This window comes from Fringilla coelebs (assembly GCF_963513975.1).
Source record: "Fringilla coelebs genome assembly, chromosome: 21".
NCBI classification, from domain to species: domain Eukaryota; kingdom Metazoa; phylum Chordata; class Aves; order Passeriformes; family Fringillidae; genus Fringilla; species Fringilla coelebs.
The window spans coordinates 10,204,324-10,231,916 of record NC_140047.1 but is presented as its reverse complement, the minus strand read 5'-3'; the positions used below and the strand labels follow the sequence as shown (position 1 = coordinate 10,231,916).

The following is a 27,593-nucleotide window of genomic DNA, read 5'->3' as shown; positions in this document are numbered from 1 at the left end:
ACCCTGAGGTCACAGCGTGGGGCCAACACCGGCGCTGCCTGCGGGGCAGAGGGGTCTGTCTCCTCTGTGCCCATCAGATTTGGTATCCTAAACAGATGCACATACCACAGAGATAAAAACAAAAGTTACATCTTACTAGAAAATCCAGAAGGAAAAGGAGATGTGGTCAAGAAGACACCTAAAAGATCTCCTGACTAACAGGAACCTGGGTCCCATCACATGAGGGGGAGCGGGGGGCTGGCAGTCTCCTCATGCTCTTGCTGCTCTGACAGCTCCACATGTCTTTTCCTCCCTTGTACAAAGTAGTTTCCTGTGACAGCCCATCAGGGAGGCAGCCTCAAGGAGCAGAGAGCAGGACATTATTCTTAGTAATGGAACCGTCACTTCAGTGCCATTCCCAACAGCACAGGAGCCGTTTCTGAGGCACAGCGCCGCTGTCAGCAGCTCCTTATCTCCACTTCTGTGGCTCGGCAGGAATATGCAGTGGCAAGGCCTTGTACATCAGGGAACCACAGGCAACGAGCAGCATTTTTCATGTAAATAAAGAAAACAAATGAAGTGCAGGTAGTAGGGCTCTATTTCATTCATGCTTTTGTATTATTTCAAAGGTAATGTATATGCAACTCAGCTGTTATGCTGATGAGTGCAACAAGTTATTCAGATTTATTTCTTTTTCCGCTGCTTGGAGTGTTTGATGTGTATCAAACCCAAGAAATGGGAGGGGCAGGGAGCACAGGCAGCTCTGCTCCTCACAGAGAGGGGCTTCCCCCCAGCCAGGGACAAGCCCCATCACATCTAAAAAAATACTTGTGTTCAGCACTTATCTTCAAAGTGCTGTGCAAACATTAATTAATGACTCTGTTATTGCCAGGGGGAAGAGCTGGCAGAGGGAGGGGTGACAGCTCATCCTGCCTGCCTTCCTTGCTGAGAGCTAGAGCTTCCTTCCCCAGCTCTGAGGAGCAGGATGCTCCATCCCCAGGCCTCTGGTTACCTCCAGCAATTACAGCTCTGGAAGTGCTGCTGGTGGGTTCTAAGTGCTTACATCAATAATAGGAGGGGGTTTCACCTGTAAGATGTTTTTATCCGTAAGATTATTTATTTTTAAAGTCCCTGGACTATGTTTAGGAGGATAATGGGTCAATAGCATTCACAGCCCAGCAGGTTCTCCTGGGAGTCTCAACCCACCATGCCTTGTCATTCCTCAGGCAACCCCAAGCAGGGAGACCCCAGGGATGAGCTGGGAGAGCGCTGAAAGGGTTTTGAGTGTTGTCATGATCTAATTAATGAGCAAATGAGATGTTTCTATCTTTCCATGTATCTTTATATTCATTAAACCACTTTTAGCAACTACATTTGGGTAATGCTCAAACAAATCAGTTTCAATAGGGACTGTTGATTTTTTTTTTCCTCCAGATGATTTCTAAATGCATTTTTTTCTTAAGGACACTGAGTAAAACTATATTTACCACAACTATACAACTATGCAAAGACAGAAGGACTTATCCCTAACTTTTTCACCACTTAAACATTACAGGAAATCAATGAATAAGTGAAAGACAGGAGAAAAAAAAAAACAAGAAAAAAATTAATTGTATTACAAAACACAACATCTTCCCCCTACTCTTGGCTGTGCAAGGTGCAGGAGCCCAGAGCAAGATGGAACAAACTCAGCAGCACCATCCCAATAAACGCTGTTGGGATTGTGGAGCAGTACAAATCCCTGGCACAGGAATAGCCTGGCATCCATCAGCGTGGCACAGAGCCCTCCTCTTGCCATAAGCTGGCACGTGGTTATCCTCAAAAACAACATCCTCATCCCCTGCTAAGCATTACCTTTGGGAATTCACAGCCAACTCAGCCAACCCTTTCCAAAAAGCTGTTACAATGTGATTTCACCAAAATGTTCTACATCCGCCACACAGAGGGAGGGAACAAGTCCAGGGCTGCCTTGTTCCAGGTCCCCCAGGGGATGCACAAAGGCAAACGCTGCCTGCCAGGTCCTGGAAAATCCATCCCAGCCACAGGAGGGATGTACCTGACCCAGCACTTCCCATTCCCTGTGGCAGATTTGAGCTATGGTCTTGCAATACAGAGGATATTTTGAGGACAAGGCTGTCATTTCTGGATTCCAAGGCTTCTTCCTCCACAAATATAAACCTAGGGCCAGCACAGAACCTCGCTCTGGGTGATTTTGATGTGCTTCAGTCCAAACTGAAGCAAAAACTGCCTCAAAAGCAAATTAAAGCTCCTCTAATTCCCCCACAGCAGGATCTGGCGGGGGTGGGCAGCGGCTTCCCACTGCATTTTGCCTCATTCCCATTCAGTATTTTTAGCTCCTGCTTTTCTGGTGGGATGCAGCTCCCAGTTTCCCTTGCTGCCAGCTCTGTGCCACAACCAAAGGCTTCACCTAGCAGCACTGTCCCCTTCTGCCCTGCCTGCAGGGAGGTGCCAAGGCAAACACTGCCCTCCTCACCCGCTTGGGCCCCAGCCAGCTTGCACATGCTCCAACACTCTTAAATCTGCAGCCGGAGAAATATGGGAATGTACAAATTAGTCAGAGGAATTGAAACATCTCCATCCTGCTCGTCCAGGTCTGATTTACAGCAAGAACTTGACGACTGTAAAATTGAGACACCGAGCAGGAAACCAAACCATGCCAGAGCCTCTGATGCACCAGCAGTGAGCTCTGGCTGACGGACCTCAGAGCTGACTCCCAGGATCGGGGTGGGCAGTGGGCATTGGTCCCCCCTCTCCTGGCAGGGATGCCAAAGCCCAGGGGCACACGGTGTGTCCATCCCTGCCGCAGAGCTGGGCTCAAAGGGGGTCCTGCATGCCCTGGGGTGCCCATCCCCAGATTCCCCCCACAGCCCTTTCCAGTGGCCTTGGCACCTGCTGAGGGTGGCAGAGATGTGGGTAGGACACAGCCCCAGACCAGGACGGGTCTGGGTGAGGAGAGTGACCACGACACCATGAGCAGTACCTGGGGATGAACCCCAACATGGCTCGTGATGGTCCCATCCTGCTATGACAGGCGTGGCTCCTCTGTCCCCATCCACAGTGCTGCCCACTCGGGCCATCGGCTGTGGGTGCTGCCCACACGTGTGAGGCTGTACAGCCCTGGTGCCCCCGTGTTGCGCCATCCCAGCCTGCTCCCCACATGTGCCAAGGCTGCTGCCAGCCTCAGGCTCCACTCCCTCCCCGGGCTTCGGAGCTGGCTGAGAGCAGCCTGTGTCCCTCAGCCAGGAACCGGGGTGATGACACCCCCAGGGCAGCCAGGAGCACGTGGAGAAGGGGGTGCTGCAAAGGACGCCCCTATCCGTGGGGCTGGGGCACTGGGTGCCGCTGTCTGTCCTGCTGGGCAGACACGCGGCTGCTCCGAGGCCCCGAACCGCTCAAAGAGCCCCGGGAGCAGCCCCTGACCGGTGAATCCCCGCCAGCACTGACTTACCGCCGGCCGCCGCCGCCATCCTCGCAGCCTCGGGGGTCGCAGGGGGCTCTGGGCAGCTCCCCGTGGCATGGGAGCCCATGGCACGTCCCGGGGCTCAGCGCCGGGGGGCTCGGTGCCCTGCGCTCCCCGGGAAGGGCGGGGGGCAGCGGGGCAGCGCTGCGCTCCCCGGCATCGCTGGCATCACCACGGCAACTGCCGGCTGACTCACGCTCCTGCCGAGTGACATCAGAGATGCGGAGGAGGGGGCCGGGAGCTGCGGGGCGATGCCGGGAGCTGCGGGGCGATGCCGGGAGCAGACATTCCCGCTTTAGTTTTGGCTAAAGCAGCAAGGTTTTGTGCAGGGAAAGCGTTCAGATGCAGCCCCGCAAGGCAGTGCCACGCCGAGATCTTGGCTTTTTTTTTTTTTTTTTTTTTCCGGAGAGACACGGAGTCAGGAGGGGGGGAAATGCTGGAGCCCATCGACTCTGAAAGCTGCCCGGTGCTGGTGGCGTGGTGGGACTGGGACAGAGCCAGAGGGACAGATGAGATCCCGGTCCCCCATACTGCCCTTGGACCTCAGTTCTGTTCACAATGCCCCAGATTAAGAAAACAGTTGAGAGATTACTTTGGCTTCCTTTGGCACCAGGAATGGGTGAAGGTCTCTCCTTAGAGGGGATGCACTGGGCCCCTCATGTCCAGGCACATTTCTCCTGCACATCCTCCCTCTGGAACACTGCCCTGCAGTGCCCAGCACTTGAGTCCGGCATGGTGGGAGATGAAAAGGGACCTCACTTGGAAACCAGTCAGGAGCAGGCAGGAATGTTTGCTGGGCACACACACAGGGGGTTCAGCACCAGCACAAACCAATGCTGCACATACAGACGTTTTTCAGAGGGATTTGGCAGCACATTTTCTCAGAGCTGGGCCATGCAGAGCTTCCTCACGTGCCATCTGGTAGCCACAGCCAGGAGCACTGATGGCTCCATCCCCTCCACTCACAGGCTCCATTAGACTGAGCCTGATGAGACAGAGGAAATATTTTTAGTGGGATGAGAGTCCTGCATGAGGCTCTGTGCTGACCAAGAGCAGCCAGTGATGCAGCAGCTACATCATCTCCAAAAAATAAACTTTTATCAACCTTCCATGGGAGCAGCCCCCAAGGCATCACAGCTCCAGGAAATACCCCCCACCAGACCTCTCCCAGGGGCTCCTGGGCATCCCTCCTTCCATGAGGCTGGGATCAGGGAACCCAACACGTGGGGCTTTCATTTTTAGCCCAGCAAACTATAAATACAGCCCACAGTAACCCATGGGAATCTGAGTGACTGCTCGGCACGGGAAGTGACGGCTCCAGGGAAGCCAGAGCTGTACCACCAGGGCTCCAACAGGCAGGGCTCTGTCCTACTTCCAGACACTGGGCTGGATGGAAATTCCTCAAACCACTTATGGATTGGGCTGCACCAGGCATGGGGCTGCTGCAGTGGGGAGAAGGGGCTGGCAGGAGGAGTGGGTGCTGCTTGTCGCTGACAGGAAAGGGGAGAGAGGGATGGGGAAGGTTCACTGGAGGCCAAAGCACAGATTTCAGGGGGAATTGTGCAGTTTTTCTTTTTTTGGTGAATGTTCCCAATGTGTGGGAGCAGGGGAGTTAAGTGCCTGTCTGTGAGGACACCAGGAGTAGGGGGGTACAGGCAGAGAGCACCCCATGATTCATCCCAGGCACCCTGGCAACCAGCTCCTGTTAGGGGAAAACACAGATGGAACAGGGATGTGGCAACACCGATCCAACAGCATGGCAACAGCCGGCTGGTGTCCTCTGAAGGATGATTTTGAAGGTCTGAACTATTCCCTTCTCTTTCACACTTCATGGAGGAGCTGTGTGGGGTTTCTGGGGGTCCAGAAGCTGCCAGCACCTCACTCCCACTAAGGCCATGGGCACAGAGTGAAAAATCTAATCCCATGTGCCAAGAAATCCAGAGAGTTGTTCAAAATTCCTCTCCAGCCCTTGCACAGTGGGAAGGGGCTGAGGTTGTGCATGGCTGAAGCAGCAGGGTCAGCACAGCCCTGGGGCTTCTCAGTTCCAGGGGCTGTCCTGCAACAGCCACAGTGAGGAGGAGCTCAATAAATAATTCAACCAAACCTGGGGTGCGTGGGAGCTGCTGCGGGTTCGGGACTCCCGGGCACAGATTCTCTGGGGAGCAGCCCTTCCTCAGAGGACAAAAAGAGGTTCACAGCTACATAAATGTGGTTTATGCCCGAGCTACAGCTCATAAAAGCCAAGAAACCACATCATGCATAGGCACAGCAAGTCTGCCATGAATAATTCAGTCTCGGGGTGCAGCAGCAGCCACACACACACCTGCACAGCCCCAAGAGGTTCCAGCAGCCCTCACCAGGGATTAGGAGTGAGCCTCCAGAGCCACTGCTCACGTCGTGCACCCAGAGCTGAACCAGCTCCTGCTCCACACGCTGCTTCCCAGAGTGGGAGAGCTCCTTATGCAACTGCTGATGGATGGGTAACAAAACCTGTCAGAGAGCTGGGACTCTCCCTGCAACACTGGGGAAGCTGCACTGCTGCATCTCTGGCTGCAGGGTTGGTGCAGGACCCCACCATGTGGGGTTTGCATCCCACCTGCAGCCCACAGCTGGATGTGCTGCTGGAGCCACCAGTGACCCCCTGGCATCACAGCTCTGAAGTCAGCCCTTTTATTTGGGCACCAGCTCCTCTGCCAGGCATCTGAATCACAGCCCTGGCTCACAGAGCTGGTCACCTCTCCAGGTTTATTTCAGTCCAGTGTGGTCTGGTCCAGCACATCTCGAGTTACTGGAGTCCCTCCCCCAGCCCCACCAGTGCCCGGATTCCTGGTGACACTGGATCCGAGGGCTCGGGCTGTGTCCCAGCTCAGGTCACACTCGCTGGCACTCGGACCGAGCTCACACACGTACACTGCAGCCCTGCCCTCCCAGCCATCATCCAGGAACAACATCCAGCTCACAAGTCCTACAGTTGAAGTGAAAGCTTTTGAACTACAAGAGAAAGTAATTTCTCCCTTAATTCTGCTCCAAACCCAATTTCCCTGTACCAAATCATCCCCAGCATCCCATTCCGGAGCTGCTGCTTCCTTTGCCCAATTCCTCTTATAATAAAATCAATTTGAAAGAAAGGCATGATCAAGCAGAGAGCACATGACAGGATTGTCACCAAGGGGACGGCAGCCGGGTCTGAGCTCACTGGGCTGTCAGGGCACAGGAGCTCCCAGGGGAAGCATCTGCTGCTTCCATCTGTTTCACAGTCACAGAATGGTTTGGATTGGAAGGGACCTTGCAGAGCATCTTGTTCCACTCCCTGCCACCAGACCAGGTTGTTCCAAGCCCTGCCCAACCTGGCCTTAAACACTTCCAGGGATGGGGCAGCCACAGCTTCTCTGGGCAGTCGCTGGAACCCTGTCCAGAGGAGCTGATGTGTAATTGTACAATATTCTGCCCCTTTTTAAGGGGCAATGTTGACCATGACCACCAATTCATGGGAGAGAGTGAACACAGGGAAGGAGAAAACCCAACCCAACCCAGCTCTGGGATGGCACCGGCACACCGCCCACGGAGCGCTGGGAACCACTCTTGCCACACCGCTGTGCTGTCAGCAATGGCTCACCTTGCCAACACCAAGCTGCTTCTCCACAGCCCAGTGCACCCTGTGCTTCCCTTCCCCGCCCTTTGTGATGGATTTGGGCCCTGCTGGAGGTGGCTCCTGGGCTGGAGCTGCTGCTCATCCCTGCTGGAGCACCCCAGGACACGTCCCTGCGCCGAGGGCGCACCGGGAGCTGCCAAACACACGCCAATTACAGCCCCTCCTGTCACTCACACAGCAGCACTTCTTCATTTTTAAGGTGTGGAGTTCTGCCCAGACCTGCTGTACCAGTTTAGGTTCACAAGTGTCATTATCTAATGATACATCCCCAAGCTGCTTTAAGGTAATTTTTTTTTGTTTTAATTGTAAATTAGTGGAGAGCCAAACCTTTGAATTGTCCTGCTGCTGTGCTGTGCATTACAGCAAACCTGAGTTAGGGCCTGACACCACAACCACCTGCATTTAACACCACCACATTTACCAGTGTGATCTGAACAAGCAGCATTTTGATGTCTCACACTCTAATCCTCCATCTCTCATGGGACACAATGAAAATCACTCTGAACTCCTCAGCAGTTGCTGTAGCTGCTAAATAAACAGGCTGCTGGCAGGTTCCTTGCCCTGAACAGGGAAGAAAATGCTAATTAATTAAAAAACCCCAAATGAACTCTACAGATTCTCTCTCCTTTACAGAAATAAACCCACACACACACACCACCATCAGTTACCTCCAAGGTACCCACAGAGGGGGCCAAGGCTTGGAAGTGCCTCCCAATCTCCCACAGCAGCACTGGCACCACGACAGCCAGATGGGAATTTTGGTTACATCACGTGCAAGTTTCTGCATCCCACCACCTGCTGCTTGCTGGAGCTGTTTTCCTTAATGAGGGTTCCCTTGTTGGGAAAGAAAAGATTTCCATTTGTCAGTCAACAACTGTCAAGATAAATCCATCTTCAGTGGCATCAGAACATCCCAGGGGATCACCAGATTGTGCTTCACAAAGCCCTTACAATGAATCTCCAAGTGCAACTTTTCCTGAAAAACAGAGAAATACCTCTAGCTGCAAAACCAGCTGCTGAACCAGGATTTCCTGCACAAACTCTGTATGAGCAGCTCTCATACCCCACATTCTGAGAAACAATTCCAGCAACCTGTAGGTACAAGGAACACCGAACAACATGGATCCACAAACCTTTGCTGCTCCTGCAAATGATGGTTCCGAACACTTTGTAATAAATCAAAAAACTTTATTTTGAAGATATATTATAAATGTACAGCACACACAACATCAGTGCCTGGGGTTATGTGTGAGCAGGTTTAAAACCTCAGCATTCATTCCAGCCCCAGCCGTGGGTTCCACATCTCCACACAAAACAATTCTAGGCTGAACAGGTCTGGCTTTGCCAACACCTCCCTGACTTCCAGGAATATATTTCAGAACAGCAACTGCTTAAAATGATCACAAATTAGCAGCATTCCTTGCTTTTAGCCTGGAGGATTTCTGCAGGGAGCAAATCCTGCTGGTTTTCCTGCTCAGGGAGAGGTCAGCGACCCACGCGAGTGTGGCCAGAATGAATCCCGAATTCCACAGGCTCGGGGATGTCTGCCCTAGTTTAAGCTTCAGAAAAGTAATGTTACACCTTAGGAAGAGCTGTGCATGCCACACACCGGCATCAGAGCCAGATCAAAGTTATCCTATGCAGTACCTAATTGCTGTATACACAGGTGAAATGAGAAAATGTGAAGTCAGTACCTTGCAATGTAATTTTACTGGTGCTGCCTCGTGGGAAGTGCTGGGTAGCAAATCACATTCGTGTACAGTTCATTAAGCCATGATAAAAATATGCAAATTAAAAATCTCTACAGGCCTCTGTTACCTGCTGCAACAGAGACATTTGGGTTTGTGGGGCTTCATTTAAAACGTGATCCAATTTCCTCCCTCTCCCCAGAGCTTGATATAAAACTATACCCAAATTCAGTAAGAATTTAATGCATTTACATTTACTGAAGTTCACATGCTGCAAACAGGATCTGTATTGAAGATCTTCAAATCTAGGGCAATAGGTCCTTAAAAAAACCCTTTTGCTACACTGGATGTGGGGATGGAGGTGAGAACCACCATGAGAACATTCACGGGTATGGAACACCCCGTGCAGGGAGGTGGGGACTGACTGCCCCCCACTGCCCTGCCACAGCCAGCACAAACCCTTCCAAGGAGGAGCTGTCCCAGAGAGGAGGATCCAGGCAGGATCTCCAGCCCCAAAGCTCCAGGACTCTCAGTTGGATGGAAATACAGCTGGAAGCGCTGCTGTTCTGTTGGTTAATAAAAATGGTATTCATTATTAAAAGTAGAAAACCAGGATGGCTCCTTTGGATGAAACACTGGCTATCCTGTGCACAAGCCTTTGGGAAAACTGCCACTGGAGCAGAGCTCACAGTAACCTGTGCCCCTTCCCCAGGCAATGTCTGCTGACAGTGTCGCTATACATTCGTTTGGTGCGATGCTTGTTTTGGTGTGAATGCCTACAAAAAGGAATTGTAACAGTCCTAACTAAAAAGGATTTCAAGAACCACTAAAGAGTTGCTTGGATATGAAAATCAATCTCTGAAATGGAAGTTTGGTTCCAGGAGAGGAGGAAAGAAAGGTTGGGGGTCAAGCTTTGGGTCAGGTCTGTGACAGAGGCTGCCAAGAAGCAGCCACGAGCTGGAGGCCTTGGAACTCGTGCAGGAGAGAACCTCACACCTTCCCAGAGGAGGAATGGCCTGGTGGCTGCTTTGGGAACTGAGCAAGTCACTTTTGCAGCTGCATGGAGAACACAAATGTCCTTGAAATGGTGCAAAGCCCAGCAGGGTGATCCTGTGTGAGCATGCCCTTGGAGGGATGCAGCAATCCTAAAGGAAGACTCGTGTCCCTGCTCACCAGGAGAGGAGGAATGGCAGATTCTTTGGGCTGGACTAGGGAGGGAGGTTCAGCAGGAGAGTTACATCAGCTCAGGCTCACAGGTCAGGACAATCAAGGTCCAAGCTGTAAAGTAGCCACTGGCCTATTTTCCAAATACATCCCTTTAAATGCATCCCCCTATAAAGAGAGTATAAATACGAAGCCCTGAGAACAAACTTCCATGTAGTACATTGCCATTAAAATATCAGTGTTTTGGTGACACAATTATAACTTAGATATATTTCAATAAATAGCTGGCTACTTGCAAGAGGCCTGCAACATCAAAAGGTACAAGATTGTCTGGCTACAGTGGGGCAAAGAGCAGGAACTGTAAGAATCACACTATTAGTCACCCACCACCCCATCCCTTTCCTGCTCCATCTCCCAGGCTTCCAAATATTCCCTTGACCACATTGAGAGAAAGTTAACTCTGACGTGTCTGTGCTAGTTGGAACTTGAACACCCGAGATGCAACCACAGGACCTGAGCCTGAAAATCCTCACTGCTGGGAGCAGTTCTTCCTCACAAAACCTGCTGGTTTTATTTAACAAAAATCTTTCCTGTGTGTTCAGGGATTTCTCACTGGCCCTCAGAGCAGATTCCCCAGTCCTGCACCCAGGGACAGCACAGCTCCTCACCAGGCAAAGCCTCACACATTCCTTGTGCCCCATGGCTGCATGTTCCAGCTCCAGAGTGGTGACACCTCAGCTTTGGCAGGTTTTCCAAAAACTGGGCCAATCTGTGCCTTTCCAAGCACAGGGGACTCAACTCCCCTCAGCATTTTCTAGGATGAAGCAGCAATCCCAGCCCGGGGGTGATGGGACACAGTCCCTGCTGTAATTCACACCCCAGCACCACTGATGTCTGGATCAACTCCTTCAACCTCAGGGGAGTTTTTGCTGTGTTTAAATCAACTCCTGGGCCTTGCTGCAAACACCACATCTCCTAAATTCTGGTCTCCTTCAGCTTTTGGCCACTGCAAACTCCAGTTCTCACAAGCCGAGCAGGGCTCTGCTAAAGCCATCCCAAACAACACCTCAGCTGTGGAAGTGCTGAGCTCTGGAAAAACAAAATCCAGAAATAAACACATCTTCTCAACCCTCCCAGCATCCTAAAATGCAGAATTCCTTTATCCCTAGGGTCTCCCAGCTGCTGCTGCTGAACCTGGGCATTCTCACCTTCAATCACATAAGGAGAATCTGTTTTACTGGTGCTTTTCCCCACCCTTTTTAACAGCCCAGAGGCACTGAGGGGTGCTGGCATTCCAAGGGAGGCAGCTCTGAGCACTGGCATCCCTCTGAGCTCTGCACTCCAACCATGGACTCCTGAAATCAAACCCAGCATTTCCCAAGCCTTTACATTCTTCAAGGGCCACAACTGCACCAAAGGATCTGTTTGCTCAGTCTGAACCTCTCCTTATCCATTCAGAGGCCAAAAACCTCCCACCAAACGACCCCAATTTTGTTTTCTAAAAACCCTCATTAAAAGGAATATTAACCACAATCCTGACTGCAGAGAAGGCCATTTCTCTCTAACATTAAGAGCTTCAAGTAAAAGAGTCTTCTGGTATTATTACAGGTAAAAAGCTTCAGGAGTAAGCAAAAAAAAAAAAGGATTAAATAATCAAAACTTTTCATAAGACCACAATATTCAGTCACAGCTACTCATGAGTAGCTGTGCTGAGCTCACTGGGGTGCAGGATCAGGCTCTTGGCTTCAGTTACAGGACAAGGTTATAATTTCATGTCATGTCAGTCTATTCTTAGCAAGTGCCCACAAAAATGGTTTTACTGTCCAATTTGAACAGAAGAAACATCTCTATAAAGCTTGGAATTTCTAAATGTAGAAGTAAATATTTCAGCAGTCATCAACTGTAAAGCTTAATATGAAATTACAAAATTAAAAAAAAATAAAAGAGTCCTGGGATAGTAAGACAAGATAAAATCTCAGGCTGTTTTGATTTCCCCACCCTTCATATTAATTATGAGAAATTGGCAACTTCAGTGCCTCAGCTGCATAACAGCACAGAGCAGATGCCAAGTTCAGGCCAAAACATGTTGTAGGGTTTCGGGTTGCATCTTGCTGCATTTTTGTTTAAAAAAACCCAACTGCACCTAAATCCCTCCCACAGCTCAGAGGTGACTTGCAGAGCTGCTCAGGATCTCCCTGTCTGACAGGACACCCTTGTGCTGTTTAAGCACAGGGTCTCCACCTGGTTTCTTTGCAAGATTTGCCTCTTCTGCCTTTCCTGCAGGGCTGTGAAGCACAAGGCATGGCAGGGATGATGACAGATGTCAATCATGTTGCACTAAGTTGAAAAATAAATCCCTTTTTTTAGCAGACTGCTAAAAAAGTAACACCTGCAGAGCCCAGTCACAAACACCAGCTGGATATTCACAGTGAGTTCTGTTCTTAATAGCTCAGAATTCCTCTCTGAAATCTCAAGTCAGTCTTCTGGCAAAATAGGAAAGACCCAGCCTGACAGTCTTGGTATGACCATGGTAAAAATAAGTATAAAGAAAAACCCACTTCTAACTCAAAGATAGCAATTTCAAGCGTGCTTCAAACACCTTAAACAAGAAAAAAACCTGTGTGGTTCTGCTGCTTTACAGAACCCCAGCAACCCCCCCCCCCTATGCAATTCAGCTGCTTTTTTATTTGTAAACAGAATAAAACCCCCACAAGCCCCTTGCCAAAACTGTGCACATAAAAATGGGAAAAAAACCACTGTGTGAACATATCCCTCCTTGCAATGGGATATGGCAGAGTGTGAGCTTAGGAATTGCAGCCACTTGGGAATCCAAGTTTTGATGTGGTGAATTCTGTGGTGAAAGAGATCCTGCACCTTTATGGTACCTGACAGAGAACCTCCTGCAAATACAACCCCAGTGGGACTGCAACAATACTAACGCAGCAAATAAATAGGAAAAAGTAATGCTATTTATTAGAATTCCATCTCTGAATGATTCTGCTTAAATTAGAATGCCAGATAAACAAGCTTGGATAGAAATGTGCTTGCTCTCCCAAGATTTGGGCTTTTAAAAAACATTTCCTAAGAATAATTTTTTTTTTAAAAGCAGTTTTGCAATTTGATAAGAGCTATAAATTAATACTGTATGGAGATGATTAATATCCTATGCAAGTGGTCAGAGACCTTTTGTAAACACCAGCCAGATCCTAGCAAAACTGGCCAGAAAACTGTCACAGGCCTTTTGAACGAGCAATATTTCTTTCCAACAATCAGATTCTTAAGTGTTTTCACAAAACCTTTTTCCTATTTTTTTTTTAATATATATACTTTATTTTAAACCTAATACCTGAAAACATGAACAAATCCTCAAACCTCTTCCACTAACACTAAATCCACAAGGCAACTCACTCCTGTTGGCCGTAACTACGAAAGCTCTCGTGTGAGAGACCCCTCCAGCCAGGATCTCCCCCTTCCTTCCCTCCCTCCCTCCCCTCCACCCCTTCCCAACCATCCAGGCAGCCTCCCATGGAGGTGGAGGGGCAGGGAGGGCCAGGGGGAAGTGGCACAGTGCACTGGCAGCTCCCTCTACGTGCGATTCAGTGTCTGGAAGATTCGGGAGATCTGTAACATCACCGGCCCCGTCTCGGGATCGTTCATCCACTGAGTGCTGTTCAAGGGGTTTTCAAGCATATCCTCGAAGGCTGCCAAGAGAAAGGGATTGCAACAGTGAGTCCTTCAATGTCTGGGAGGTTTCAACAGCAGGGCAGTGAGAAATAGCTGCAGCTCAAAGGCAGCACCTAGAAATGGTGGGGATGCACGTTGGGCATTGCCAAGGTCCACAGCCTGGGACGATGCCACAGGCTTTGTGCTTTCCTCCCTTCTCAGCACTGAACCCACTGCAGACAGTGATTAAATACTCAGCCTGGATTACAGGCAGCCCACAAAACCTCAAGGACATGAGGCTGAAAAGGGTAAAGCCTTAACGAATGTGTCCAGGCCTCCATCTCCAGGATCATGCCATGAAATTTATCCCTTCCAGAACACTCTCCTGCAGCACCACTCCTCTGACCACAGCTTTTTCCACATCTCAGCCTGGATTTCTTGCATCCATATCCTTTTCCTCCCTGGTACTTAACCAAGACAGTTCATGGAGAGCACATTCACCCCTTGCCCGTTCCCTGTGCTAAGTGGTCCAAATATTTAATAGTCTGTCTTTACAATAAGCTTTGCTGTTTGTTTGCCTTTCTGTTGTTTTCTTTGACTGTTTCTAGTTTTGACTTTTCTACTCACGCTGAAGGAACCAGACAGCCACTGCAAGAGCTGAGCTGCCAATCTGGCAGAAGAATGGGCCAGGCACTGATTTAAGCCCTTTGACAACCACTGAGCTGGGCTCCTGGACATTTGGAGCCAGTCATCACAGAATGGGACAAAAAAAGCAGCTGCACAGTCACCAAAATGTCAGTGTTGTAAGAGCCTGGCCCAAGGTCAGGGTTAATTTTCCCAGGAGTGTCAGTGCACAAAGCTCAAGTGCCATTAGTGGGAGCTGGAAGTGCCCAGCACCTCTGAAAGGCTCCTCATTAATACCTTGCCCAAGGTCATGCAACTTGCCTCCAGGAAAGCCCAAAATAAAATCCAGATCTCCCCTTTCAGCCCTTGAACTATTTTCTTTCACACAGACTCCCAAGCTTAAAACTAAAGATTTATCGATATTGTGTAAGGAGCTCATTAAATGCAAACCCTCATTATTAAAACCTGTGACATAAGCAATTTGCAGATGTATCATTAGGAATTTATTCTCTGATGTTCATCCAAGCTCCATGAGCTCCTATAATGGCATTTCATTTTCTATTTATATTCTGAGCTGCAATGTGGAACCCCTGTTGGAAATGAAGAGACCATTTGTTCAGAAATCAAGAGTGGGAAGGTTCTGCTCTTGAATTATTTAAAGGCTTGCAAACTCTCCTAATTACATTTAAAGTAGTATTTTTAAAGGCTCTCTTGAATGAGCTGGGCACACAGCCTTAATTTAGAAGCATTGCTTCAAATAAGTTTTGAAGCCAAAGATTAAATGCAAAACTTTTTATATCTACATGACAGAGCCAGTCATTGTTCTGTGCAATTCCTCAGGGATTTGAGGCTCTGTCAGTCTCCTCAGCTGGGCACACTCTGTGCCCACAGCCTTTCTGACCCTGAGCACACAGACTTTATCACAGAGCTCAAACTCAAGCAAGGGAAAGGGTACTTTCCCATTTTATCTCCATTTTGATAGGCAAAGCCTTAGCTCAACCTTCTGGTTGGAATATTTTTCCACAAGTTCCCTTCTGTCTCAGTGATCCGGCCTCACACACAGGGAGCTGCACAGCTGGAGACAGCTTTGTTTTTTCTGTGAAATAATCAGAGTTCTAGACAGACATTCCTGATTTTTCCCCTCGTGGCCAAAGGGAGCACACAAAAGGTCTCCTAAATCCACAAAACACTGCAGCCAGCAGCTATTCAAGTTCTGAGTTCAGCAAGTGTCATCCTGGGGAATTACAACCATTCCTGGGACAGCCCCAAGGCCTGCTCTGGGTTCAGCTGACCTGCAGGATGAAGCAAACCAACAGCAGAGCTGCTGCAAGCAAGGAACAGGCTCCAGAGCTGCCCCTATCCCCCACAGGGGGCTGTCACCATCACCTCTGCTTGGATTTCCTGGCAAACCCAGCAGGAACCCACACAGGACTTACCTAGTAGAGTTTTAGGGTTGGTGAGCCCTAATTGTACCACTGGGTTTTCTAAGATGGCTTGGAAGAGAGGGCTGTTGGTGTCAATGCCCTTATCTAAGTCCTCTGGAGAAGGTTTTCTGTCTCCCAGCAGCCACTCACACTGAAAGAAAAGCAGGCACATCAGATTTCATTAGAATCAGTGTCTCTACTCAAAAGTTTTGCAAATGTGGCATTTTAAAAATACTTTTCCCTCTCCCAGTTAAAGTCTGAGCTGTACATTTCTTTTCACACATTAATTTGTGCCATCCAATCCAATATCCCTTCTCCAACAGCAGCCAGCACTGGACACTGAAGAGAGGTTTCCCTGACTGTCAGCTGTGTTCACAAAATTTTCCTTCATATACAGCAGGGGACTAATCAATCTTGGAAAAACTTTCTGTTTTCTGAATCCAGAAACTTTGGAAGCATTGCTGCCCAATGGTAATTTACAGACTGCATGGCTTGAATCTATCCTGGATCATTGATTCCTGTCCTAAACCAGTTATTCTTGGGAATATCTTTTCCTCAGACTGTGGTGAGGGAGTTTCTCAAAGGCTTTTTGACAGCCCAGCCTCACAGACCCTGAGCTCCTCTGAGGAGTCCAGACCCTTGGCAGTCATTCCAGTTGTGTATCCAATTTCAAGGAACCACAGAATTTGTGCTCCTGCATCTTCAGTGGGAGTTCCCTTTCTGACAGATCAAAACATGATCCAGTTGAAGGAAGAGAAGCATCAGTGGGACAGACCCTGGGAGCAGGAAGGATGTTGTACTCACAGCTGCATTTTGCTGGTTGTTGTTCACTCTGAGAGCATCCACCACTTCTTTTTCATCAAATCCCATCTCCATCAGGGCAATGACAGCCTAGAGCAGAACCCCACAGCTTAATAAATCTTACATTTAGAACAGAAATGAGAGCAATCATATCCCTTCACCTTCTGTGCACAGCTTTATGTGAGGTAAAATCCCCTTATTATCTCCACTTGCAGAGCACTCAGTAATTTTACTAACGAAGTTTTCAAATATTCTATATCAAAAGTGGTTTTATTATGGAAGAAGAAAAAAATCTTAGGAGTGAAGGTAGGAACCCTCAACACTGGAAGCTGAATGCAAGGCAAAGAGCAAGTGTAGAAAAGAGAAGGAAAATGAGGAAAAACCCCTCATTTTGGAGCTCCTCTCCTGTCACACAGCTCTTGTTCACATCTCACTGACAGATCAGCCTTGATGTGCATTTGTGGTTCTATTCCCCCCATCTAATTTCACTTCCCAGATTTACTACACTGCTGGTGAGTGTGATGTATTCAGACAAACATACCCAGATAATGGCACCAGAATGTTCCGTTGTTTAGAAATTGCACCCAGGCCATCAAACACATTTGCAGCTCTTAACCCAAATCTCAGAGCAGCCAGCTGCAAACCCAAGGTGCCAGATGTGACAGAGCCACTCCTGCTGTGCTCCCAGTGGGAGAACAACACATTCCCACTGCAGGTAATGCTGTGTTCTGAACAAAGGGCAACTTCTGTCCTTGCTGCAAGACTTCAACCTCCTCATGGTACTTTGCCTTGTTCCCCAAAACAATAATGCTCCTCTGTCCTTTCCACAGAATCATGGAATGGTTTGGGTTGGAAGGGACCTTAGAGATCATCTAGTTCCAACTCTCTGCCAGGAGCAGGGACACTTTGCACTACCCCAGGGTTTTCTGACCCCATCCAGCCTTTTTTACAGCCAAAGGATGTACTCCTGTCCTGCCACCCTTCCTTCCCAGGCTGCAGTGAAAACAGCAAGGCCAGGGGTCTGGAGCTCATGTCAGCCCCCTCAGAGTTTCCAGGTGCAGAAGTAGTAGTAACAGAAGTAACAGATCATGTAGATCCTGCTATCCCACACAGTGATGCATTCCTGAGGTAAAATCCCTGAATCTAAACACTCCCTGAACATCACTGAAACACTGCCGAGCCAGCACAACACCCATCTACCCAGAGGTCCCGTTTCATTTATGAACAAAACATTTGGATTTTATGGAGCCCATGAGATCCCTCCCAGTCCCACAAGCCCCACAGGGGATAAGCAGCACCCACCCGTGGGTCTGGACGAAATTCTCTTTTCCTGCGGATCTTCTTGAAGATTTCAGTCAGTTCATCCTTGGCCTCCTCCCCGCCCTCCTCCGAGCTGGGACCTGCAGCTGCCTCAGCAGAGGAGGCAGCACCTTCAGCTGGGGCTTCTGCAGGAGCAGAACCTGGCAGAGGAGCATCCACAGAAGGGTCATCAGCGTGTTCTATCAACCACTCCATGGCCTGGGTGACGGACATGCTGGAAAAGACGGGAGAACACTGCTGAGGATGTGACAGCCACGCTCCACGTGCACCCATTCATTCCCATGCTGGATGCACCTGCAGGTTAATTAGGACCTGAAAACTCCTAAAGAAAGTTTTGGAGCAAAGCTCAGAGCACCTCAGTTCTCTGGGTATTCACAATTATCTCTGAATCTGGGAAAAGACAGGCTCCAAGTCCAGCTTGGACCTGCAACCCAGATTCTGAAAGGCATTTCTGAGGGGGTCATCTCACCCTCTGCAGCATCTGCTGTGCTTCCCAAAGAAGTTTGCAGCTGTGGACAGAACTGCCAACAAAGCACGTTCCAAATTTGTATTGGAGCCACATTTCAGGTGCCAAGAGCTCTGTTCCTCAGGGACAGGGGAGTAGAACACCATGGGGTGACACCCTCACTTGCTGTGCAGTGTCACTGCTCCAGCTAAGGGATCCTCAGAGCTCCTGAACACCTCTCCCCAACAGGCAGAAAGAGCCAAGATAACAGTAGTGGAAGAATGTGCAATTCCATTTGACACACAGGAATTATTGCATATTCACAGAAGGGAAAACCTTTGCCTATTTGGCTTTTCTGTTACAACACGAAAGCTGCAGGACAGCAGGGGAGAAAGTCTTCCTGAGATACTGGAAAAGTGGGATTGGATTATGTTGTGGACTCTGTCACCAAAATTCTTCAAGAATGGCCTAACAAACCTCTCTGAGGAGTGAGGGAGTACAGCTGCCCGTTCTTGGGGCATGAGAAGAACTACATAACCTCCTATTTTACTGCAGTTGCTCTCTGGACTTCACAATATTCTTGGAATTTTTTAAAGATCAGCACAAAACATATTTCTACAACTGAAAGGCCAGTGTGGATGGGCTAAGTTTGCCCTTTCCTCTGTAAAATCTGACTTTGAGAGCTGAAGAAAATGTGAGCTTGATTCTTGGCAGCCTGGCAGCCCTGCAACCCCCAGACCTTGCAGAGCACATCCAGCCCTGATCCCCCTTCCCTGTGCCACCTGCGCTGTGCCTGAGGCAGCACTTCTTGGAGTTCAGGCTCTCCAACCTCCACTGAGGTGACCCATATAAGGAGACCAAAAAGATGCAAATGTGTGTTGAAGCAGTTCTGGGTTAAAGTGCCAGGCAGTGCTGGCCACTCACTGGTTCAGCCTGAGGGCTTTGACAGCTCTGCTCTCTGGGAAGCCCATCTCGGTGAGCTGGCGCAGCGCGATCTCGTCCACCCTGTCCTCCTCATCCTCATCCAGCATGGCTGCACACACACAAACAAAACAGAGCTCAGATTCATTCCAGCCTCACATAAACCCCTGTGTCAATGGAAAGGCATGTGTTAAGTTCAAGCCCCATTCTCTCTCCCATCCCTTCTTTTGTTTCTGCCCCCAGTTTGCCACCTCATCATGTAATTTGCTGCACTCAGCTCGATCCGGCTCAGATTGATCCTTCCAGGACAAAGACTTTGTCCAGATGTGTTCAAGATCTCAAACAAAAGGCCACTAACTCTCACATGACCATGGCATTTCCACACAATTAAATAGATGAGATTCACTGAAGATCTATTAAGCATTTCTCTAGAAATTAAGTTGGATCTGGCCGTAGCAGATCTCAAGGATGGGCATTTCCTGCCAAACTCATCAACCGCCACCATCTCTGCTCATTTTACTACATCCTTGTGAATTTTCAACTATTCTCTATCATCCCTACTAACAATTTTTAAATGGAACTTCTCACCCATCCCAAAGTGACCTTTTATATCCATGATTTTTATCCACAAGGTGAAACTTTTGCCACAAAGTTTTCAGCAGCTTTGCTGCCACATCAGTGTCTGAACTTCACTCTGAGCCCATTGCTATGCTCCAAAAACAAATTCCCAGGATTGAACTAACAACTCTAAAGATATGTTCATACCATTGGCCTTCTTAAACAGTTCAACTGCATCTGGGTTCAGTGCTAGCAATTTCTGTGCAACTTCTATGAGAGACACTAAAATCTTCCGGAGCTCTGTCTGGAACTGCAAGAAAGGAAACTGTCAAAAGCATTTAGACAGGAAGTTACCAGACATCAGTGAATCTTAATGTATCTATTGTTAGTATCACAGCAGCAGCCTGGCCCTCTGTACACTAAGTTGCTTTATTAGGGCTTTATTTTCATTGTTTAGTCTCTCAGGAGGTCTGGGACCTTCCTGTGAACTGTTACATGGAAACAAAAGCTCCTGGGCAGAAAGGTCCTTTTATTTCTACCACACCCCATGGGCAGTGGTCAAGGAAGGGAAATAAACCACAGGAAACCTCTGAATTAGTTAAGACTGAAGAAATAAAACCCCATAACTTCACATTTTCCATATCTTTAATATGTTCTGAGGCTTTTTCCAAGCACAAACAAAACTTTTTAAATCATAATTTAGGATGGTATTTCATTACCATGTGTCTAAACCTTAAGCTATTTAATATACATTCAGACATCTAAATTTCTCTATCAAAAGAGCTATGTTAAAAAATATTAATAAATAAATAGAAGGCAGCCTGTTTGGCTCTGGGTGTGTGAGTTCAGAGCTGCAGTACTCACATCCCTCATGTTGTGGTGGGTCACGCTGCGGTCCACGCTGCGGGCGGGCAGGTTGGCAGTGGCTTTGAGGATGGCATCCTTGTCAGGAGCCTTCTGCTCCTGCTTCCTCTGCAGGGAAGGGAACATGAGCAGGTTTCAGAACCCATTAGGCACAGCACTGAGTTTCATATTCCTCCCCAAGACACCAAGCAGTGCTCTGTCACTTGTAATGCCATGGATTAACAGCTCCAGTGGCATCCTGCAATTACAGAGCTCAGCTGGGCCTGTTGGGCTGCCCCACTTTCAGTCCTTACAACTAAACACACAGGGAAATTCCAGCACAGAGAGGGACAGTGATGGATCCCAGAGAACTTGGAGGCCTCTGAGTTTATGTGATACATCAACATGCACAACACCATCTTGACCCTCAGGAACAACTCCAACAGAACAAAATAAAACAGTCAAGGGCAACATTCCAGCTCCAGAGGCTGGTTAGAGGGTGACAGAAGGCAACCTGACAGCAAGCGAACATATTTCTTTGTGTTTTCTAACAAACTAAGGCACTTGCTGAATTGTATTTTAGTCATTAGACATTTGTTCAAAGACCAAATCTGTAATACTTCTACAGAGTGTATCTGTGTGCCTTATTTTGAGGCAAATGTTCTCAGAATGACAATTAAAAATGCAAAATCAGCTTCCTCTAAGTTTGGAAAATATAGGAAGCTGTTCCTGTAGAATTTAACTGGCAGCATCTGCCTCTCCAAGGAGAGTACATCACAGAAACCCTTCCCCACACCATCAATAAAGCAGTTAATCCACAGTGTTTCACACTCACTTTCTCCTCTGCAACCACATCTGACATCTTGGGGAGCAGCGTCGGCGCACGCTTCTTGACCAGCAGCAACACATCTGAGAAAGAGAGAGAAGAACACTGCCACAGGTTAGAGAGTCTGGGAGAGCAGCTCTGCAAGACACCCTCAAAATCAACTGCTCCTGGAGATGAATTTTGTATTAGTTCCACTTATTTAACTTCCTGTGTCAAAGCAGAGAGAAAATCTTAAATACGTTTGGAATGTGCCAGATGAAACTCAAGCTCCTCCTTCCAGACTGATAAAATTCAAGCCCAGACAATCTCACCTCTGTCCTGAATGTTCTCCTCCAACACTGTTTTTGTGTCTGTCAGCACCTTCTCAGAAGTAGCATGGATCAGCTTGTGATGTGTCACAGTTTTGGGATCCTCCAAGCTCCCAGGAAGACACTGCAGGAGACAATAAAGACTGCAGATCAGAGGGCAGAAATGAGAAATGAGGCTCCTCGTGCACTTGGCACTCAGGATTCTCCACATACAAACTCTGCATCATTTCCTGGCTTCTCAAGAGCTTAAGCCAGAGGTCAGTGCACATAAAGCATTTTGTTAAACAAAATGAGGTTTGATTTGTGCCTGTGTGGGTGGATTTGTGCTTTCTCAGGACATCTCTCTCACACTAAACTCTGGAAGTGCTGAAGATTTGGAGCAAAGCAAGGATGCTCCAGGACCCACTGCCATGTTAATTCTGATCACTGAGGTCCCTCAGAAACTGGCTTCACAAAGTAAGAATGCAAATCTACCAAGAGCAGCCGTGTTTTACAGGAGGGAAGGCTGGAATGATGCATGTCCTCATTTGGACTGTCCAAACAGGACTGACTCCCTGCCTCACCTCATAATTATTATTTACTCTCTGAGTAAACAAGGCACTGCCAGCAGTGATTTTGGTTTCTATGACCTTAAACTGGGCAGTTTCTGCACCTTGTTTCAAGCTGAAATTAAGAGATTTGCCTGCTGCAGCTCTAACCTGGGTTCCTGCTGAAAGGCCTCAATTCACAGCTCTTCCTCCCAACCATAAATAATCAGAGTACAATGGATTTTTTTTTTTCTGCTCATTCCCTTATTGCAATTCTAAATTGCATGTCAATTAATTCACCAGGAAATCAGTTCAAATCCTAAAAAAAGAGTGCTCACACAGGCCTTGAGCTGCCTCCTCCTCACACCAGAGTGGCTCCAGATGCACAGTGGAAGATTGCAGGAACATTATTCCATCAGTGCATCTAGAGGCTTCCAATTTGTTTGAGTGCAAAGCAAAGAAAGCAAAGTGCTTGCAATTCCAGAAAGGCAAGATTAGAAATAACAACCTGAAATTGCTGCTGCTGCTCTCACCACAAAACAGGACACTTCATACTGACCTTGCCTGCTCTGCCCACAGCAAACAGCTTTTAATGCCACTTCCAAATGTTCCCACCAAGCCACTTCCACCATGTCTGCAGAAGAGAGTGTGCACCTTTTGTGCACAGAGCCATTCCCAGAAATCCCAGAAAATTAGTGAAAATCCTAATTTTGGTGCTGTTCATCACCAGCCTCCTGCAAAGGAGCCTTTTTACTCCACCACCACCTTTCCTGCTGCCTGCAGCTGATGGAAACTCAGCTCCCTGCTCTTTGTCCAAACAAAACACTCCTGTTCCCAACACAGGTTCCAGTCTCTCACCTGAACCTGGCTGTGGCTCTGATGCCTCTCTGAGACTGAGGTGAGAATATCTGAGTGCTGCTTTGTCTAACAGGAGCTTCTCAGGGAGCCTCCAGCCCAACAAGTGCTGAACCCAGGCCAAAGAACACATTAACAGCTGGGAGCACCTCCTGGAATGGAGCTGATAAGGGGCCCAAAATGCCTGGGGACATCAGTGGAACATCTCTGCAAACCAACTCAGAACATTCCTGGTACAGATCCTGAGGTAAGAGGAGCTGAAAAGGGCAGCTGGGAGGGAGCTGTTTTTGGGGTGGACACACAGACCTACTTCCATTTCCCCCAGCACATATAAAAAAATATGTGGGGATAATCACATAATAAATGTGGGCAGTAATTAATCGTAAAACTAATCAGGTAAAAGTTTAACAAAAAAAAAAAAAAAAGAGTTCTGTGGCCACCAATTCTTATTTCCTGTTCTTCCAAGCTCTTTAGTAACAACTGCAGAGAATAACAGGGCAGATATGGGCACTAGAGACACCAAAGAGGCTGCTGAGTGAAACACCTGGCTTATCTTCACATTTTAAATGCCCTGAAAATGGAAAAAACACCTGACCAGCAGTGCCTTTACTCATTCTCACCTTTGCTTTTTCATTTTGGAGCTCCCTGCAGGCTGCTCTGCCTGGCAGGGGACAAACATTTGTCACAGGTGCCCGAGCAACTGCTGAAATCCTAAGCCCTGGTGATGCCAAACACCTTTTGCAAAGCTTGGAATCCTGGTAAACCACAAGGCTTTGTTTGTAGAAAAATACAGAAAAACTTTTTTTTTTTTTTGTTTGCTTTTAATAACAGAAACATTTGAAGATAGCCCTGACATTCCCTCCTATTAAACTTGGGTGGTTTCAGCCATCTGTTTAAACAAATATTACAGGTAAAGGGAAAAAACAGCGGGAGAGGTTTATTTCTTTGTCTAACAAAAGAGCCCAAAACACCAAATTTCGGGGAAATAAAGACATCAAGAGTGGCACTTCAGAGATCAGCCAGCATCTGAAGGTTATGGAAGGAAAAGTGACCACTTCCCCCCCTGCAACCTGTAACAAACATCTCCCTCTGCTTCCTGAAAGATTTCAAATTTCAGAGACATTCAGGAGGCACAATCATCAATCTCTTGGAAGAGCTGGCTGCAGAAATTATCTCAAGGTGTTACCAAGATTCAGCCCATGAGCATGAGCCATGATTTCTTCAGGTCTATTTTCGTTTTCCCCCTCCACAAAACTATTTATTATCCACGATGGTTATGAAAATCTACCCCAGGATGGATTTTTGCACAAAGCAGCAGAGATTGAAATCAAATATCACCCTGAGTTATCAAATTGTGCCTACACCTGCCCTGTGTCAGTGTGAAGCCATCTCTCCTTGTCCTGTAAAACTCCATCCCTCTCTCCCTGTTTCCTTCAGGTACTGGAAGGGTTCCTGGGCACCTTTATTTCACCCAGGAAATAAAACTTTTAACCCTTCAAACAGGAGTTAACTGGTTACAAATTACAGGGATCTTCTCCTGTGGCACAGGTTTCATGTAAAACAAAGCCTTTGCAAGCCTTTAAAGGCAAACCCCCCACCACTAGATGTGATTTAGTGAATTGTGCTGGCAGAGGGAGGGGCTGAGGCTGCAGCTTTTGCCAGCTCCGGGGCTGCACGTCCCTCAGGAAGCAATGCAGCAGGTCAGGAGTGCAGCTGCCAGGCCAGGCTGAGCTCCTGGCCATGCTCAGCAGTCCCAGCCTGCTGCTGTCACTCAGCACAGCAAACCCAGCTGTGCCTGAGCCTCCCCTCAGCCCAGGGGCTCTGGGAGCACCAGGGTGACAGTCTGGGCTGCCCTGCCCTGCTCCCACTGCCTGGGCCCTCCCTGGGCACCTTCTCCCTTCCACAGGGACCCTCTGGCCACCTCCATCAAGATCTGGTTGTTTGAAGCACGGGGAGAGCGTTAGAAGAGCTTTGATCTCCCCCCAAAAACCACCTCAGCTGTTCCAGTGCCTGCCCAGGGGGAGGCTGCACTCAGAGTTTAACAGAGCAGGCAATTTCTAATCCTCAGTTCCTACCTTCCTTCTGTGTTCAGACACAGAAACAAACCAGGTAGATTACAACTAGACACAGAAACAAACCAGGTAGGGTACAACTAGACACAGAAACAAACCAGGGAGAGTACAACCAGACATAGAAACAAACCAGGTAGAGTACAACCAGACATAGAAACAGACCAGGTAGAGTACAACCAGACACAGAAACAGACCAGGTAGGGTACAACCAGACACAGAAACAAACCAGGTAAGGTACAACTCCCACAGCACGGGCAGGAGCTGGGCATCTCTGCCACCGCTGCAGAGCACATCCCAAACTCTGGAATCAAACATTCCCAAGTGATCTATCCCCAAATTCTCCTCTACCAACACACAAAACTCTCCAAGAAGGGGTTTGTTTCCATTTGGAACAGTTTTACAGAAATGTGGGGGGACAGCAGACACGGCGAACCAGGACACAAAGCCACCTGTCCACCTGAGCTGATCCCCCCCCTTTTTAAAGTCATTTACAGGACGTTGGAAAAATCAGTTTTCCTCACGGGACAGTTTTCCTTTCCCCCGGACCGTTAATTCCGGCCGTTCCCTCGGTCCCCGGTGATCTCCAGCCCCAGCCCCGCCGCGTTCCGGGCGCTGCCGGTGCCTCAGCCCGGTCCCCGCTCCTTACGTGCTTCAGGCACCGCTCCTTGAGCTTCTCCACCGTGGTGTCCTCGGGCACCTCCTCCAGCCACTCGGCGCCCTCCATGGTGCACACATGGAGCCTCAGCACCTTCCCCGCAAAGATCTTCTCCTCCTGCACGAACATCGCTCCCGCTCCGCTCCCGCCGCTTCGCCGCCGCCGCCGCCTCAGCAGGCCCCGGGCAGCGCCGCGCGCTCCCGCCCGCCCATGAAGGTGACCCCGCCCGGCCCGGGGGAGCGGCGGCCCGGCCCGGGCGGCGCGGGGAGCGCGGCGGTGGCTGTGCCCGGCGCGGCCCTGCCCGCTGTCACCGCCGGTGTCACCGCCCGGGCCCCGCCGTCCCTCCGGGGACACGGCGGCGCTCCCGCCGCGGCCGGAAACGGAAATGCTGGGCACCGCGGGGGCATGCTGGGAGATGTGGTTCTACTGAGGTGGGCTTCTCCGGAAGTGAAGGCGTAAAACCCCCCTCCCCTTCACGCCCCTGGGCGGGCAGTGGAGTTTTCACTCTCTAATAAACCTTTAATAAACCTTCAATAAATTATTAATGACACTTAATGACGTTTAGTGACGTTTAAGACCGTTTATCAACGGCTCCTCTGCGCCGCAGTTAACATGGAGTTGCCCCGATGCATTGTGGGACCGCGGTTTCTCCCCGCGTCCCGCTGCGCGCTGGGACTGCGGCGCTGCCCGGAGCACGCCGGGAGTTGTAGTTCCGTCCCGCGGAGCTCGGGGGTCCCTGGGGCGGCCCGGGCAGCGCTGAGGGGTCGCGGACACTCCGGGGGCACCGGGAGGCACCGGGAGGCAGCGGGGCGGTGCTGCCGTGCCGGGCGGGGCGGGACGGAGCGGCCGGGGCAGCGGGCGTTCCCCGGCCGGCCGTTAGAGGGGGCCCGCGGGCCGCCGCTGCCCGGCCCGCTCCGTCCGCCCGCCCGCGGGGCTCCGTGCCCGGCAGCGCCCGCGATCGCTTTTTATATTTTATTTTTAAAACTCTTCATGTGTCACTCAAACCGTGTTATTGCCTACGGCTCGTGCCCGAGCTGTGCCGATCGCTTGGGCTCGGGTTTACAAGGGTTGGACAGCAGAGCTTTCACGAGTTTAAAGCACCGATTTATTTAAATTAAATCCGTAAATTCCCTCCTGAAGTGGCTCTCCGGCTTTGCAGCTGCAGGGGTTGAGAGGGTGGGTTTCTGGTGGAGGCATTTTGGGGGTCCGACAGCTCCAAAACACATCTGTCCCTGCTCTGTCACATCTGTCCCACTTGTGCCATGTGAAAAACGCCAATAACTTGTTTTTAAAATTTTAAAAGTTTAATAGTAATTAAATGGGTATAAAAATAGCAATACAATTAGAGTAATAATAATTTGGACTATTTGGATTAGGACAATATGAGGCGATAGAAACAAAGAGTTGCAGACAGTCCGAGTACCTTTTCTGGGCAAAATAAGCCCGAAAAAGGACCCACGTTAACAGAGGATTAACCCCAAAAAGCAACAGCCTGTTGCATATTCATACACTTCATCCATGGTGAGTAAATTCCATTCCAACACAGGATTCTGTCTGGGCAGTGCCAGCTTCTTCCTCTGAATCCTGACGGCGTCTCCAGGGCTGAGTGAGGAGGGGAGAAGTTCATTTCTCCCAATAATGGAGCAATAAATTCTCTTTCTCTCAAAGATTCAGGTGTCCTGTGGCTGCTCTCTCACTGCAGGTCCTTTCTTTAGGACAAAAAGGTATCCTACACAGCACAGTTTCTATTTTAACATTTTGTTATAACCTAAAACTATATTTACCGC

At 49.1% G+C, this 27,593-nt stretch overlaps 1 protein-coding gene across 2 annotated transcripts; it reads right to left on the bottom strand.

Annotated features, from left to right (window-relative positions):
- Positions 1-8,286: 8,286 nt before the first annotated feature.
- On the bottom strand, positions 8,287-26,174 carry UBAC1 (UBA domain containing 1). 2 transcript variants are annotated; one of them, XM_084219486.1, is made up of 10 exons: positions 25,798-26,174; positions 21,701-21,821; positions 21,399-21,472; positions 20,585-20,692; positions 19,928-20,045; positions 19,166-19,274; positions 17,779-18,010; positions 16,480-16,566; positions 15,688-15,826; positions 8,287-13,665 (listed from the first exon to the last, which is right to left on the bottom strand). In XM_084219486.1, the coding sequence occupies exons 1-10, from the start codon at positions 25,933-25,935 to the stop codon at positions 13,550-13,552; spliced, it is 1,242 nt and encodes a 413-aa protein (XP_084075612.1). In that variant the 5' UTR covers positions 25,936-26,174; the 3' UTR covers positions 8,287-13,549. The 2 variants fall into 2 exon arrangements, with proteins under 2 accessions (XP_084075612.1, XP_084075613.1); XM_084219487.1 differs by having other exon boundaries at positions 19,928-20,030.
- Between the last annotated feature and the right edge of the window lie 1,419 nt (positions 26,175-27,593).